General features: G+C 41.2%; 2 protein-coding genes across 6 annotated transcripts in view; one reads left to right on the forward strand and one right to left on the reverse strand.

The window, feature by feature from the left end:
- FASTKD2 (FAST kinase domains 2) overlaps window positions 1–8,266 on the reverse strand; it is a 26,336-nt gene extending 18,070 nt beyond the window's left edge. The window contains exons 1-3 of one of the 3 annotated variants that reach the window (XM_070731975.1): window positions 8,167–8,266; window positions 5,738–6,446; window positions 2,990–3,093 (exon numbers count right to left, since the gene is read on the reverse strand). In XM_070731975.1, the coding sequence (XP_070588076.1) occupies window positions 2,990–3,093; window positions 5,738–6,400 (767 nt within the window). In that variant the 5' untranslated portion in view covers window positions 6,401–6,446; window positions 8,167–8,266. Of the gene's footprint in view, window positions 1–2,989; window positions 3,094–5,737; window positions 6,447–8,041; window positions 8,139–8,166 lie in introns of those variants that run through there. The other 2 variants (XM_070731977.1, XM_070731976.1) reach the window with 2 other exon arrangements.
- MDH1B (malate dehydrogenase 1B) overlaps window positions 8,188–17,117 on the forward strand; it is a 25,902-nt gene continuing 16,972 nt past the window's right edge. The window contains exons 1-5 of one of the 3 annotated variants that reach the window (XM_070731980.1): window positions 8,188–8,248; window positions 9,786–9,898; window positions 11,762–11,896; window positions 12,652–12,794; window positions 15,771–16,273. In XM_070731980.1, coding sequence (XP_070588081.1) covers window positions 12,676–12,794; window positions 15,771–16,273 — 622 coding nt within the window. In that variant the 5' untranslated portion in view covers window positions 8,188–8,248; window positions 9,786–9,898; window positions 11,762–11,896; window positions 12,652–12,675. The other 2 variants (XM_070731978.1, XM_070731979.1) reach the window with 2 other exon arrangements.

A 17,117-nucleotide genomic window follows, 5' to 3' on the forward strand; every position in this document is an offset into this window, starting at 1 on the left:
TTTAAAGGTCTGAATCTCTAATTATTTTATGAAGACATCAGGACAACCATTTGTCATTGAGAAGGATTTACTGCTTGCCAATGAACTATAAACAAAATCCAGTGTTGGATCCACAAGGAAGTGCTTGAAGCTGATCTGAAAGCATGAACTGGATGGTATTAGGCAGACAGGATTCTGCATTTTGACCTACACTTGGTTAAACTCATGGAAAGATTTACACCACCTTAGCTGTATCACCTACAGTTGCTTGGTAAATCAATACGCTTTCCAGGATTCTTGGTGTCAAGAACATTCCCAATCACGAATAGGGAAAAAAGCCCTCTATATGCATTTAGAATTGATTGATTGATTGGATTTCTATGCCGCCCTTCTCCAGGACTCAGGGCAGCTTACAGCATAAAAAAGTACAAAATCAACAATATAAAATCCTAGGCTAAAAGCTACATTTAAGAATCCAAATAAGTAAAACTGTGGTATAGGCCAGTGTTTCCCAACCTTTTTTGAGCCGCGGCACATTATTAATATTTTCAAAATTCTGGGGAACACTGAAGGGGGGGGCGGGGGGCGGGGCTAAAGAAAAGTTTGGACAAAAAAAAATCTCTTCCTCCATTTCACTCTATTTCTCCCTCCCTCTTTCTCTCTCTTCCTTCCCTTCTTTCTTTCTCTCCATCCCTCTTTCTTTCTTCCTCTTTTTTGCTCTTTCTCTCTCCCTCCTTCTCTCCCTCCATGTCTTTCCCTCTCCCTCCTTCCCCCCTCTCTTTCTCTCTCTTGCTTTCTTTCCCTCTCTTTCTCTTGCTTTCTTTCTCTCTCATTCTCTCTCCCCTCCTTTTTCTCTCTCTCTCTCTCTTTCTCTCTCGTTCACCATGCCGGCAACAGAGAGAAAAAGAAAGAGAGAGAGAGAGCTGGAGAGAGAATGGAGGGCGCCGTTGTCTTCGCCTCCGCCCGCCGGCTCTGCAGCTAAGAGGCAACAGCAGCCATCAGCCTCCTCGCCCTCCCAGATGTTCCCAGCGCCCGGCCACGCGCCGCCTCCCGTTAGCCCGGCTGACCTTTCCCTGCTGCCGTTTTCTCTTCATGGCGCAAAGCCACACAGTCCCGGACTCCCGGATCGCTCGCTTTTCCGGCCAGCAAGCGCGGCGCGGCGCTTTCCTGGGCAGATGGCTTTGCTGACCGGAGAAGCAAGCGATCCGGGAGTCCGGGACTGTGTGGCTTTGCGCCATGAAGAGAAAACGGCAGCAGGGAAAGGTCGGCTGGGCTAACGGGAGGCGGCGCGTGGCCGGGCGCTGGGGACGTCTGGGAGGGCGAGGGGAGCCGGCGGGCGGAGGCGAAGACAACGGCGCCTTCCATTCTCTCTCCGGCAGCGAAGGAGAGGGGGCGGATCACGCCCCAAGACAGGAGGCGGCGGCGGAGGAGGAGGAGAGTGGGCGGATCGGGCAGGCAATGGGGCAGGGCAGAGAAGCCAGGGGCGCGTTTGGCCAGAGGCACCGTGGGGAGGCAGGGGCGGCCGCGGCTCCCTTTACTCCTACTGCCGGACCTCCCCGCCCCTGCCTCCTTTTTCCCGCCTTCCTTCTTTGGGGCCCAGCCGGAAACAGCTGCATCGGGCTGCGAGTGGAAGCTCCAGGTCGGAGGCACTGGCGGTCCGGCACTGGCAGTGCCCCGCCCACCTGGAGCTTCCTGCGGCACACCTGACCGTGTCTCGCGGCACACTACTGTGCCGCGGCACACCGGTTGGGAAACGCTGGTATAGGCTATTCACGAAGTTTGAACCTGCGAAAATCGAGGGAACACTGTACTGGCTATAGCTGTTGCAAACTGGAGATGGAAGAATACAGTGATCCCCTGATTATCGCGAGGGTTCCGTTCCAAGACCCCTTGCGATAATCGATTTTTCGGGATGTAGTGGTGCGGAAGTAAAAACACCATCTGCGCATGCGCGCCCCTTTTTCCATGGCCGCGCATGCGCAGATGGTGTTTTTAGTTCCGCACCTGGGAAGACCCAGCAGCTGAGGAGCCGCCTGCCTGCCCGCTTGTCCACCGCTTTTCAGCTTGTCCGCCGCTTGTCCGGCCGCCGCTTTTCTGCCCGCCGCTTGTCCGCTGCTTTTCCGCTTGTCCGGCCGCTGCTTTTCTTGTCCGCCCGCCACTTGTCCGCCGCTTGTCCGGCCGCCGCTTGTCCGCCGCTCTGGGAGTTGAAGACCCAGGGAAGGTTCCTTCGGCCGCCCAGCAGCTGATCTGCTCGGCAGCGCAGTAGCAGCGAGGAGCCGAAGATGGGGTTTCCCCGTTGCCCACGCAAAGGGGAAACCCCATCTTCGGCTCCTCGCTGCTACTGCGCTGCCGAGCAGATCAGCTGGTGGGCGGCCGAAGGAACCTTCCCTGGGTGCCGCCCGCCGCTCGAGAGCAAGAGGGGGAGAGATAGAGAAAGAGAGAGAAGGAAAGAAAGAGATGAGAGAGGGAGGAAGAGAGTGTGAGAGAGGAAGAAGCAAGATAAAGAGAGAGAGAAAGAAAGATGAGAAAGGAAGGGAGTGACATCATCGGGTGGAAAAATCGCGATATAGCGTTTCGCAAAGATCGAGATCGCGAAACTCGGGGGATCACTGTACTCTCCAAAAGCAAGCCTTAACTCAGTTCCAGTGTCCCATCTTTTTGCTTGCTCTAATGCATTCTGCTAGTGATGAACTGCATTAAAAATGTCATCTTGAGGGATCAAGGAAGCTGTCTTCTCTGTCACAAGATTTTCAACTCCTGAGTGGAGAGGTAGGGTGGTAAGGAAAGAAGTATGAGGTTGACTTCAAGAGAGGTTGCAGAGGTCCAATGCAGACTGTGCATAACTGTCTCTCCATTCAGGAGCTGAAAATTCGAATGGAACATCCGCAATAAACGAGGGGTCACTGTACACTGGAATAAGCTACAACTATTTAATAGGAAGAAACTTCTCCCACAAGTGTGGGAGTAACTGATGAGGACCAATGTGCAAACTTAATTAATCTTTTCTTACTGTAGTCCATGATGAAGAGCTTTCACATTCTTGCATTTTTCCATGAATCTCAAAGTGTTTGCAATAATTGAGATACACCGAGTATTAAATTCATTGACACGTTCCTATTAAAATAAAATCAAGTCATTTTAGAAGATTTTCATGGAAAGATAAAATTATAGGCCAGACAGAGGAAAAATTAACAAAGCAAACTCCTACTGCTATTTATTTATTAAATTTATTTGCTATCTTTCTGGCCATGGAGCTTATCTAGGCAGCTTAAAATAATAAAAAAGAAGAAAAATGAAAAAAAAAATGAAAAAAAATGAAACAACTCAAAACTTTATCAATCTGATAACAAAAAGATAGAGCAAAAAGATAGCAGAGAGCAAGAGGGGAGGTGAAATCTGCCATCAATCCAGCAGCCACCTCCAATGTGGAACTCCTCCATTTGGTGCCAAGGCCAACTGGCATCTTCAGGCTCCCTGCAGAATGATAGGAAGGTGGAAGCAGATCTTAAGAGGGTAAAATGTTCCAAGGGGTGGGCGCTGCAGGACCAAAGGCTCTTCTGGATCCCAGTAGTCAGAACCAATGGGATCTGAAGTAGGCCCTCGCTGCTGGCACAAGTAAGATCAGCTTGTCCTAGCGGGATGAGGTTGCAGGCAACGAGCCACAATGTACAGTGAACATTCTCATTCTAAACAAATATTCTGCATACAGCTCATTTTGAAATTGAGATAAAGGCAGCATATTATCTTAAAATTGCCCACTTAGGTGCTACAAGTTAGTTCAAATAACATGCTTACACATTCCAGCTAACCAAATCAGCTATTCTTCCACAGTAAAAACTTCTCTTGGGCACCTGAAATGAATGATTGCTAGAGTCCAAGTAAAAGGATTTTGCCATTTTTGTTGTCTATTAGCTGCCATAAAGACATCAAAACAAAAGGAAGCTCCCTTCAACCCTTTCGTATCTTCTTATCCACCCACATACATGGCCTTCTTGTTCTAGGGCTGCCCTAAAGTCAAACTTTTTCTGGGACCTTATTCTGTAAAAAATATCCTTTCTAGTCTAGATTCCAGGCCTTATAGTTTTTGGAAGATTCTTAGGTACAAACTAGCTCCAATTCTGATTGACTAAGTGATGCATCTGGCCAGTGATGCATATCAGTTTGGAAATAAGTTCTAAATTCAATTCCATTTTCAGATAAAAGAGTACAGACTAAATCGTAAATTAATAGTAACTTTTTCAATGCATAAATAATGAAATTGACAAAGTTGTTCAGAATCTAGGAGCCAGCCAAAAAATTTAGGAGCCAGAATTTTTTTTAAGCAAACTTGGTTTTTAATTTAACAAAAAAAACATTACAAACGTTATAAACCAGTGTTTCCCAACCTTTTTTGAGCCGCGGCACATTATTCGTATTTTCAAAATCCTGGGGAACACTGAAAGGGGGGGGGGGCGGGCTAAAGAAAAGTTTGGACAAAAAAACCCTCTCTCTTTCTCCCTTTCGCTCTATTTCTCCCTCTTTCTCTCTTTTCCTTCCTTCCCTTCATTCTCTCTCTCCATCCCTCTTTCTTTCTTCCTCTCTTTTTTGCTCTCTTTCTCTCTCCCTCCTTCCCTTCCTCTATGTCTTTCTCTCTCCCTTGCTCTCTCTCTGTCTCTCTTGCTATCTCTTTCTTGCTTTTTTCTCTTTCTCTTGCTCTCTCTCTCTCTTTCACTGTCTTGCTATATGTCTCTTTCTTTCTCTTTGCCTCTCTTGCTATCTCTCTTTCTCTCTCTGTCTCTCTTGCTATGTCTCTCTTTCTTTCTCTTTCTCTCTCTCTCTGTGCCTCTCTTGCTAAGTCTCTCTTTTTCTCTTGCTATGTCTCTCTTTCTTTTTCTCTCTCTGCCTCTCTTGCTATGTCTCTCTTTCTATTTCTTTCTCTATCTCTCTTTCTCTGCCTCTCTTGCTGTCTCTCTTTCTTGCTCTGTCTCTCTTTCTCTGCCTCTCTTGCTATGTCTCTCTTTCTCTCTTTCTCTGCCTCTTATATGTCTCTCTTTCTCTCTCTCTCTCAGCTGACTGCAAGCGGGAGCCCTGACGGCGGCAGCTGGACGTGGTGCTGGACACCGTATATGCCAGGCACGCAGCGCCAGCATGTACGACGTCCAGCAGAACGTCCAACCGCCACCGTCAGGGCTCCCACTTGCAGTCAGCTGAGAGAGAGCGAGCGAGCGATCCCTCTCGCCGCCGCCATCTCCCCCGACGCCCCCCCCCCCCCGCTCCCATCGGACACTTGCCGTCGACGAAAGAGGAGCTCCAGCTGGGCGGGGCGCTGCCGGTACTTCCGTCCTGGGGCTTCCGCTCGCAGCTGTCCCCCGCCTCCTGCTCGATGCCGCGGTTTTCGGCGCTGGCCTGCTGGGCCCCAAAGAAAGAAGGCGGGAAAAAGGTGCGAAGAATGGAGCTCTCCTTCTTCCTGCCTTCTTTCTTTGGGGCTCAGCAGGAGCGCGGCATCAAGCAGGAGACAGCTGCGAGCGGGAGTACCGGCAGCGCCCCGCCCAGCTGAAGAACACCGCCGCGGAACACCGGTTGGGAAACGCTGAGGCGCCAGACAACATTTTCTAGGCGCCACTGGCGACCAGGCGCCTGGGTTTGTCGAACCTTGTCCTAGGTTATTTTTTAAGACAAAAAAAATATGAAGTCTAGAGATATACTAAATAATAAATTTAACTGTTGGAGTATCCTTAAATTTTGTCTAGATTAGGGATTGTTTGGTTTTTTTGCTTACCTGGCAAGTCCTCAGTAATGTCTGAACTAACAAGGTATTTTGTGGAACTCCTAATTTTACCACAGAAAGTAGAGTGTGTGCCAAATCATTGCTATCCATATGCTTTGCTTCATCCATCACATGCTGACAAAGCTGTCGAAATTGAGGGTGTTCCAGTATCATCTTTGTCTCATCATAGCTCTGACTCGTAAGTGTCTTTTTTTTAAGTGTCCACATAGTTGAAAAACAGTTACTGACATATTTTGAAGAGACTTGACTTCTTGCAGCAAAGTCTAGTACATCACAGGGAGATACACATTTTTGAAGGTCACTGAAAAATTTCTTGGAAATGTCAAATTCTTCAGTGGTATTTTTAACTTCCTCTGAGGAGTCTAAATGAATGGGTTTGAAGTTCTGCTCATGGTCAAGATCAGTTATTTTCTGCTCATTTGCATCACTGTTTCTATCATAAACGAAAGTATTTTGAGAACCAGTTGAAATTGAAGAATGAAGCCAGCAAGAAGGGACATACAATGGACATTGAATACTTTGTGCAGAATTCTTATAACCACTAATCCCAAATGCAGTTATTTTGATTTCTTTTCTAGGAAAATATCTCCCTGCATTGTGACATGCCTGTAGCCTTCTTATTGACCTTATAAAATACTCCAGCTTGCTGTTCATCTTGCAGTTTCTTTATAATATCTTGCTTGGACAAACTTACTTGAATCTAAAAAAGAAAATCAGAATAAAGCTTTTAACATAACATTAAGTGAATTAATTAACCATTACAGTACATGAAATCAACTGCAATCAGTTTAAGGTTTTGTTTTTTGCTGCAATTTGTACAGTCATCAGTTTTCCAAATGAAGTGCTAACCTAACTAAATCTAAAATAACAATGAGAGGGCTGAATACTGCAAGACTGAGCCAACTTGGCCCAAAGTTTCCCAAATGAGACAAAACTGTGAACACTTAAAATTAATACAGTATTTAGGTTAGAATTACTTTCAGAATTTGCACTTTCATCTAAGAAAATATCATGCAAATTCTGAAAGCCATCCAAAATGTTAAATTTAGTTTGTTCAGTTTTGTCTCAGTTGGGAATTTTTTTGAATAAACTTTTGCAGACATAAAGAAAATGAAGACGTTTTCTTCTCAGTTAAATGTTTTTTTAAAATCTACTATATCTCATAAGTCAGTTTTAAAATAAAGGTTGCTAGCCTTTTTTAAAAAAAGAAATTGGGTTTTAATTCACTTCTCCAATTTTTTACATTTACAGAACCATGCAAGAATTTCAGTAGCAAGTAAACGTGTTCATTTCTCCGAAAACTGGAAGATTCCCATGGCATTAAACAATAATGGAGGAAGAAAGGCAACACAAAATTCTCTACAAGACTTAAGCTTCAGAGTTCATAGCCAGAAGATAAGGCTATGAAGATGGAGGAATATAAGCTAGAGGATAAGGGACAAAAAAACCCCAAAGTTACTCTCTCCTTACTGAATTCTCAGCAGTTAGTATGTTTCAAATATATTGAAACCACTGTCTAAGCCACACAGTTTTTCCAGAATAGAATAGAATAGAATTCTTTATTGGCCAAGTATAATTGGAGACACAAGGAATTTGTCTTTGGTGCATATGCTCTCAGTGTACATAACACAAAATATACATTTGTCAAGAATCATGACGTTCAACACTTAATGATTGTCATAGGGGTCAAATAAGCAATCAGGAAACAATATTAATAAAAATCTTAAGGATACAAGCAACACGTTACAGTCATACAGTCATAAGTGAGAGTAGATAGGTGATAGAAATGATGAGAAAAAACTAGTAGTAATGGTAGTGCGGCCTTAGTGAATAGTTTGACAGTTTTGAGGGAATTATTTGATGATGGCATTTGGGGGGAAAAACTGTTCTTGTGTCTAATTGTCTTGGTTGTGCCATATCTTTGAAGGTAGGAGTTGAAACAATTTATATCCAGGATGTGAGGGGTCTGTAAATATTTTCACAGCCCTCTTTTTGACTCGTGCAGTATACAGGTCTTCAATGGAAGGCAGGTTGGCAGTGATTTTTTTTCTGCAATATACAATTGTGTACAATTTCCTCTGAAATCAGAACCAAACCCAGACAGTTATAGAGGTGCGGATAATAGACTCAATGATTCCTCTGTAGAACTGTATCAGCAGATACACACACACACACACACACAGAGAGAGAGAGAGGGAGGGAGGGAGAGAGGGAGAGGGAGAGAGAGACTATACATGCATATACTGTACTACCAATAAGTACTTGACAAAATAAGATAAAGTAAAATGAAGGTGCCTTTGCCACGCCGCCGCCCTCCTTGTTTCCAAATCCCATTTTCCTCCTTGCTCTTTGTTTCCCGCATGTTCCTTGCTGTTTGATCTCCACCCTCCCAGACTGCCCAGCACTTCATTATCACTTACTTGCCTCGCCGCGCTTAGACGCTCAAACCAAGAAGCCAGGTGACGCAAATTTCACGCGCGACGCGAGGATTCTTTCCTCAAGGTACGGTTGCCTGAAGCGGTCAAAATCAGTCAGTCGCCGAGTGCTCACGATTTCGCCTCCCGTCGGACTGTGCGCGTCTAGTTGCCAGGCGACCCTAGCGGGTTTTCTTGGTCAATGGCGAAGTTCGTGCTGGCAGGTGAAGGGGAAACCCGCTCCAAAGCGACTCTTAGTCACCCTTACTCCCGGTGGTTGGGGAATAATTGAATACTTTTGGACTAAACTGGCGTCGCCTTTCCTCTCTTGAATTCCTGTTGGTTTCATGCGTCTTTGTAGATTGCTCAGACTGAGCGGAGCGGTTTGCGTCTGCAACACAGTCGATGCATGGCGAGAATAATCGAGTAGTTCTTATCTAGGAGAAAGGGTTTTTCCTCCCCTTCCATTCAGTCGTGCTCGAATCTCAGAAATTGCCTAGAGTCCCTGCAGCCTTCTTGGCAAGATTTCAGTTTGCCATTGCCTCCTTTCTAAGGCTGAGAGAGAGTGACTGATCCAAAGTCACCCAGTTTGGTTTCTGCCTAAAGTGGGATTAGAACACATTGTCTTCTGATTTCTAGATTAATGTCTTAATCACTAAACCAAACTGGCTCTTTTTTATTTTTATTTTTCGTTAGATTTGTAAGAGACTTCTCAATAAATTGCAAGGGAAAAACACAAATCCATAAGTACTGTGGATAGTGAAGAGCAACAGTAATCGACTGTGATCCTAAGATAAAATAATTGAAGACAAGACAAAATAATTTAAGCAAACAAAATTTAGTGGTTCTGGCTTAAAATCTAATTTGGGTTGTTTGGTTTTAGCCTTTTGGGTTGTATGAACCAGCCATTGAAACGATTTACCATTGTATGAAGTCAGCCTGTGGTGGATTATTCAGTAAATCTTGATTAAACAAATCACGGCTTAACATTATGCTTCTTTGTCAGAAACATTGTACAATATTAGGCCTGCTATATCTGGGCACCACAATCCATTCAACTGCTTGATAGCAGCAAAGAGAGACATAAACTTTTAAATATTTGTTTAAATCTTCTGAATTTTTTGTTGCTATTATACAGTAGAAGCTATTATATAAACTAACTTTAACCTGTTTTCTGGGTATTTTTAGTGTCTTCTATCAACCAGGGGCTTCAAAATTAAACTAAAAGAAATATGAATTATAAAGTTGTATATGACTATTGTGTCTTGACATAATGTGTTATTGATGTAGTTTAATCATCATTACATTCTGAAGTTCTTTAGTTTTTGATATCAAATTATGTCAACATTACCATGGCTCTGTGTTGATCAAGGTTTAGATTAAGATGTGGAGAACCCAAGTTCTAATCCACCCTCAGCCATAGAAGTTTCTAATGACTTTGGATCAGTCCTTCTCTTTCAGCCAAACCTCTCCCACTGGATGGTTACTATGGGGAAAAATAGGAAGAAATGGCATTCTACATACTGTTTGGGCTCTTGAATGAAAGCTGGGGTATACAGTAAATCCAATAAAGAAATCACATGTTTATAGTTGTGTACAATTTTTATTAACTACTTAATTTCCAGGTAGAGCAGATTGCCCTTACTATGCTAAGGCAGAACTCCTAGCTGATTATCTGGTGAAAAATTTGCCTAACTTCAGAATACACAAGATTACTCAACATCCTGACAACTGGGAGGTAACATTATTTCACTCTGGTTTGCTAATAAGATTCTCTACTTTTCTATTAACCAAAAGAAGTATCTTTACAGATAGCAGAAAAGAGAGATGGGATAAATGTACAGTGCATAAATGTAAAGTTATATGGAAACAATTATGAAGAAAACTAATGACCTCTGCTAACCTTTGAGTTTAATTATTTGCAACATCATATGTAGGATGGTTTAGGGGCATAAATAAAGTTTGGGAGATCTGCAGTAGCTTTTTATGGCTTTAATATTTATTGATGAAAAAAAGTGACATTGATGATACACAATCTCTTCATCTGTTTTGCTTCAGTTGAAACAGACAAATATAGATTTTTGGTTCTTTAGAAAGAATTGCATAATTTAGGTTAAAAGTCAGAGATTAAAAAAACCCTCCACAAATCAGTGGCAAAATGAAGTGAAAATATTATCCACTAGTTGATGTTGCTATATTTGTCTAGAACCTACTATTATGAGATGACGATTAAAGCAGTTAGTTGAGTTATTATATTATCATAGACTATATATTGTCTTTTTCTACTAAAATACTGAAAGTGAACAATAATTGATTAAGATATTTAGGTTAAATATACAATATTAAACCAGACTGTTTTCCTTTATTTTGTATAATGTCTTGAATAAAATGCAATTCTTCTTTAACTCTAAAATGCTTAGGTAAAATTAGTTGATAGAAATTGCAGAAAAACAGAATACGGTACCTTAGGGTTAGGTATGAAGTGTCTTTCACTGAAAGTATTTTCAGCAAAGATGTGTAGGTTTCCCTCCCCCCCCTCCCCCAAGGATAATGTGGATTCTTTAATGAGCAGGGAATTGGACCAAAAGATGAAAATGTCTCTTCCCACTTCAAAACTAAGTAAATAATAAGGATGAATGTATTTCATCTGCAGAATGAGCTGAGTCTGGGCATTCAAATAAGAGTGCGAAATATCTATGGAGATTCTCAGTCATCCAGGTCATGGTTGTCCTAAAGGTGCTTTTTCAAGAGGCAACTGGACTTTTGGTTTTTCTTTTGCTTCTCATTCAAGAAGCTTATGCAGCTCTGATGGGATAGTAGGCAATGGAATATAAATCCTTCCATTTCCTATCATCTCGTTAGAGCTGAAGTAGCTTCTTGGATGAGAAATGATGAGACATGGGTGCCAATTACGAAGTAGGTAAGTTGCTTTGCTAGTATGTGAGCATTCTTCCATCCCAATGAGTTTGCTAGTATCACATTCATAGATTCTATTCAGAAATATATTCTTTTTAAAAAACAATTTTATTCATTTATATACATTAAAAAACAAACAAAACATTAGACAAAACAAAAAAGAACAAAACAATTACATATATATATGTTTATACCTCTAGGATTTAATATAATTCTATAATAATTTCCCCTTTAAACATATTATTATAACAGAATCTATATTATATGTTATATGGAATAATATAACAAGATATATGAGTATCTTTACCATAATGATAATAGTAACCTATATCAATACAAAATTAGTCATTAACGTTTATTTTATTTTTTCAAGCCAATCATAAAGTAAATTCCAGATTTTGTAGTGTTCCAAATTTCTTCTCTTATTTCAATTCTATTGTCATTTTATCTAATTCTGCACATTCCAAAATCTGTTTAAATATTATGTTTTCAGTTGGTACACCTCCTTGCTTCCAGTATTGTGCTAAACTGATTCTTAACACTAGCCTCTTGCACTGTGTGAAGGGAGAATGCTTGGATAATTGTACGAAATGTATGGATTATTTCAACGTCAGATAAAGCCATTTATGGATGTGTACATATTAGTATTGCATGTTAGGCTTAATTTGAGGGCATTTATTTTTAGAGGTGGCTTCAGGATATCTGTAATGAAAATGGATGGAAACACAAACGTTCCCCAATTATTTGGAGAGAACTCTTGGACCGTGGCGGAAAGGGCCTTCTTCTAGGAGGATTCAATGAATTTCTAGAACATGCTCAGGTAAAAATTTGCATATTGACTTGTTGCATAATGATTTTTCTGCTAGCTTCTTTTCCTTACTCATCAATCTGGGTTTTTTTTATATTTTCAGACTGACCAAATTTCAATATACAGTATGTTTAACTGCACAATGCTTCAGTCAGCTTAATTAAAACTGTCAGGGAATTAATGAATGGGAATTTAAATATATCAGTAAAATATCTGAATCTCATTGAAGGACATTTGAAACAATTAATATAAAGCAGGGGTGTCAAACTTGATTTCATTGAGGGCCGCATCAGGATTGTGTTTGATCTCAGGGGGAGGCGAGAGGACATGGTAAGGGTGGCATGGCCAGCTCAACATCACTCATGTGATCAAATGACACTTTTGCTAGTTGTTTGTTTTGTTAGCACTCTGCCAGCGAAAACTGAACCCTGGAGGGGCGTGTGCAGCCCTCCTGGAATCCATTTTTGGTTGCGACAACTTCCTGCAGCCCCCTGCCAGCTATAAAACGGAGCTCGGGGCCCCCCTCCCGAGCTCCATTTTTGCTGGCAGAGGCACTGCAGGCCAGTCTGCTGTTTCTAGGGTGGCCCCATGGGCCAGATCTAAGCAATCTGCAGGCCACATCCAGCCCAGGGGCCTCAAGTTTGACACTCCAGATATAAAAGGATAGAATGTCATTATTATATTTCTATATTTTTGTAATTAAATGTATTTGGTCTTCAGAATTTGAGATAATTTTATATTTATTGATGAACCTTTTTGATCTTCAGCAATACTATGACATCACATCAAATATGATGACTGAAGAAATGTTACTAATAGCTAATGAGAACTTAGAGACTTGCATAGAAATTGAATCAGAAGAGAAAGAACTAAAAAGTCTTATCAATCCCTTGCACATTTGGCTTAATAGGTGAGAAGGTGAAAAAGAAACAACAGAGACTGAAAAACTTTAATTCATTTTTCTTATTAATATAATGGTTACTGAGTCATATTTGTGAACTGGAAGCATGTATACCACTGAGACAATTTCTTTTGTTATGATTCTAAGATTGCCATATCGGCATTCAAGAATTTGGATAATTCCTCTAGTGTCCAACTGCAGATTGTCACTGTCTTTCAGCTATGGGAAAGCAGCAGAATGGTCCTTGCCATCTATCTGACCATGCTGCTTAGTTGGCTCAAAATAGAAATCTGTAAATTTTTGCTGACTCCAACATGTGTTATTGCCATTGAATTGGTTTTCTTTTGTTCCTTCATGTATTATTTTGTGATTGAAGAAAATGGGAAAGAATATTTATCATGTAGTACATGTTTGTATATAATCACCTAAGGCAAATATATGCTCAACTATGCTAAATGCATAGGGCAAATGTTTGGTGTGGGGGGTGTTAATTTCTGTCAGATCATATAAATGATTTCAGTTACTATCAAAAAGCTAAGCTTGAAGAGGGGTGGAGCTTCACAGTGTTACCAGTCACAGAGAATGGAATTGTCTGTTCCTGTGGTGACTTCTCTTTGTTTGTGGGCTCCACAAAGCTGCCTTGTAGGGATGGCAAAGCTAAGGCGGTGCACCCTGTGAATTTGCAGAAGAGAGCGCAACTCTCCTGCTAAATCCCGGATTTTTTCCCTCTGTGCCATGATGTGGAGAAGAGGCAGTCTAGGATGGCTGCCAAGAAGCTGGGAAAGCAGATGACCATCTAAGCAAATGCAGGGGTAGAATTTGATGAGCAGTATGTGAACTGAGTGAGAAGAAGTCTTTTTATTCAAATTGCAAGCCCAAAAGAATTTCCAGGAAAAGACAATTATTTTTAAAGTAGCAGAGATATAACACTCTGAAAAAACTTTAAAATTAAAGGAAAGAAATAAAGGGGAAAAGGCAGAAAAATTACTAAAATTCAGAAAACTGGACTTTTAAACCGGAAAGGCACCACTTTGAAAGGCATTTTGAAATGCTAGAAATGCCCTACTTAAAAATCATTATTTTTACACTAGGTGAATACCAGTGCTCAGGCTTGTCCCCTTCTTTCCTCAGCCTTGCCCCATAAAAGTCTCTCTTCTCCCCTTCTCTCCCTCAGGCGTGCCCCCACAGAGGGAATAGGGATGGAAACTAGAAACTAGAGAGGTTTTTTTAAATAAAATACACATGTTTATATAATAAGAAATAATACTAAGAGGAGAAATTAGAATTTGAATGATGGTATTACTAAGTGTATTTAAATAATATGGTGACTGGCATAAAAACAATGTATCGAACTATTGATTAAATAAATAATGAAAGATTATACTTCAATATGAATAGGTATATGTTTACTAAATGTAACAAATATGATCAAAATACTTTATTTGTATTAAAATGTATGACATGCAGAATATGGTGGTTGAGATAAAAATAACATATTGAAATATTGAGTAACCAAATAATGAAGGATTATAAATTGAACAAGCAAATAAGATTTCAATTTAGCATAAATGTTGTGCTATTATTAGAATTATATAAGCTTGTTAAAAGTACTAAATATGATTAATATTATTTTTCTATTAAAATATATGACATTCAGATGCCACAGTGTTAATGCATTGATATGTTTGTAAAAAATAAAAAATAAAAATTAAAAAAAGCTAAGCTTGCTGGGCATGTGGTTGAAAAATCGCCAGGAAATCCAGATTCTAGGCCCGTGATGGTGAACCTATGGCACAAGTGCCATGCAGAGCCCTCTCTATGGGCATGCAAGCCATCAGCCAGCTCAGCTCTATCGCGCATATGCGTACCTCCTGCTGACCAGCTGTTTTTTGGGTCTGCCCTGCTTGTGTTAGACGTGCGCGCATGCACAGGGGGGCGGGGGGGCTACCTTTCTCCTCACTTTCTGCCACCCATGACTTCCCAGATCTCTGGAGAGTCCACCCCCCCCCCCAAAGTACTATTTGGGGACAGGAGACTTTTGCCCCCTCCAAGCACTGTTTGGGAATGAGATGCTTTCCCCCCTCCCAGCACTGTTTGGAAATGGGGGACTTTTCCTCTTCCAAGCGCCACTTGGGGATGGGAGGCTTTTTTCCCTCCAAGCGCCATTTGGGGATGAGAGGCTTTTTCTCTCTCTCACACTGTTTGGGGTCAGGAGGCTTTTCTCCCCTCCTAGCATCATTTGGGTACGGGAGGCTTTTTCCCACTCCAAGCACCGTTTGGGGACGAGAGGCTCCCCCCTACACATTGTTTTAGGATGTAAGGCAAAAATGAGTTTGTGCACACATGCGCGGAGGGAGTTGTGTGCATGTGTACAGGGGTGGTGTACACGGGAGGGGTGTGGGCAAGTGTACACATGCAACAGTGCATATGTGCACGTTTTTGATAGCCGAGGGAGAAAAAGTTAGCCATCACTGGTCTAGCTATGGGTTAGAATGGCCAATACAGAAAAATTGCTGGAAGAAGGCAGTGCAAGCCATTTCCATATTGTTACCAAGAAAACTACATGAAAGCTTGGTTTTATTTGAAAGATGGGATAGAAATCTCCCCAGTTATCTTTCAAAACTTCTCTTTAAAAAAGGAGGAAAGTACTTTACATATAGTTGGAAACTGCCAGTGCAGTTGTTTTTCTTAGAATTATTTCACCCCCATTCTAGGTAGCGTGTACTAAACCAAAAGAGCAGCAGCACATGAGGTATTTGCTATGTAATATGCAGTTATCCTTTCAATGTATACATATACATACATATAATCTAATATATTGTGAGGGATTTGATTGATTAAAGAGGTTTTGGTCTCTCTTGCCACTTGCTTTGAAAAATTTCACTATTACCACCAACCTGCCCGCAGTGAACTGAAAAATAAATTCTGTGGATACCAAAATGCTTCAAAATTAATGGTTTTCCTTATTGCTTTTTTCTTAATCAGAGCATGCAGTCCTGCCTGTTATAGTTTGATCCCATTGTTAACTAATGGAGAAATATTTGGAATGGAAACTGAGATAAGCCTTCATTTATTTGACAGAAGTGTTTTCAAAGACATTCTTCTGGGTATTGTTATGGAGACTGAAGATTTAGCATCCCCAGTCCTTCGTAGTGTCACTTTACATACTGAACTAGAGGGGATTTTTCTTGATGCTGATATCATCATTTTGTTGGATGACATCCTACAGGAAACAACATTCCCAACACTCGAACTCTGTATCCAACAAGTCACTGATCAATGTAAAACATATGGCCCTTTGATCGAGCAGAATGCCAAAAGCAATGTCAAAATTATTGTGATGGGTAAAACCTTTACCAACCTTAAGTCATTAATGCTTATGACATACGCACCCTCTATAAATCCTAGAAATATTATCACTCTTGCCATGTTGTTGGAAAGTGAAGCCAGAGCTATGGTAGCAAGAAAAATGCAAATGCACCCAGCAGGTATGTAACAGATTGATGCTTAATCGTTGAATTAGTTAGGATTATTTTTGTCTCATGTTTAAAACTGTAACAAAGACAAACTAAAAATGAAAATGAAGCATGTATGTAGAGGTCCAGAGAGATGACCTGGGAGAAGAGACTGGATGCAAAAGAAACACGTTAAATCCAGTGAGCCAGAAGAGTGTTACGAAGAACTCTGTGTTACAAAGAGACCTAGACTATTTCCACTTGATCCTCTCCTGCTAGCTCCCTGGGTACAAGAGAGAGAAAAGGGAAATTGGGAAGACTTCAAATGTTAATGTCTCCCTTCTTGGACAAACAGGTCAGGAAAAAGATTCCACAAGGACATTAGAGTAGTCGAGTCTAATCATATATACTTCATTGAGATAATTTATAATAACAAAATTTTGAAGATCAGTCTTACCCTAGGGGAATTGGATAAAGCTAGTCTGAGTCTTTTTGTACAATCCGTCTCTACATATTCCCAGGAAAATTGGTGTCAGGGCCATGGGAATTAAGTGCACATGTGTTGCTCCTTTTCTAGGTCTTTATTTTTATTTTTATTTATTTATTTGGGATTATATGCTGCCCAACTCCTGAAGGACTCTGGGCAGCTCACAGCCAAATACAAATAAAATGCACTAAAACCACTAAAAAATTCAGAACAATTAAAAATCAACAATTAAGAAAAAAATCATGTATGTCTCTAGTGGCCGGATCCCAATTGTGTGCCATCTGATCTATGACCCCAGGCCTGCCGAAAAAGCCAGGTCTTTACGGCTTTTCGAAAGGCCAGTAGGGTGGGGATAATCCAGACCTCAGGAGATAGCTGGATCCAAAGAGC

Source organism: Erythrolamprus reginae, chromosome 1, assembly GCF_031021105.1.
Source record: "Erythrolamprus reginae isolate rEryReg1 chromosome 1, rEryReg1.hap1, whole genome shotgun sequence".
NCBI lineage: Eukaryota > Metazoa > Chordata > Lepidosauria > Squamata > Dipsadidae > Erythrolamprus > Erythrolamprus reginae.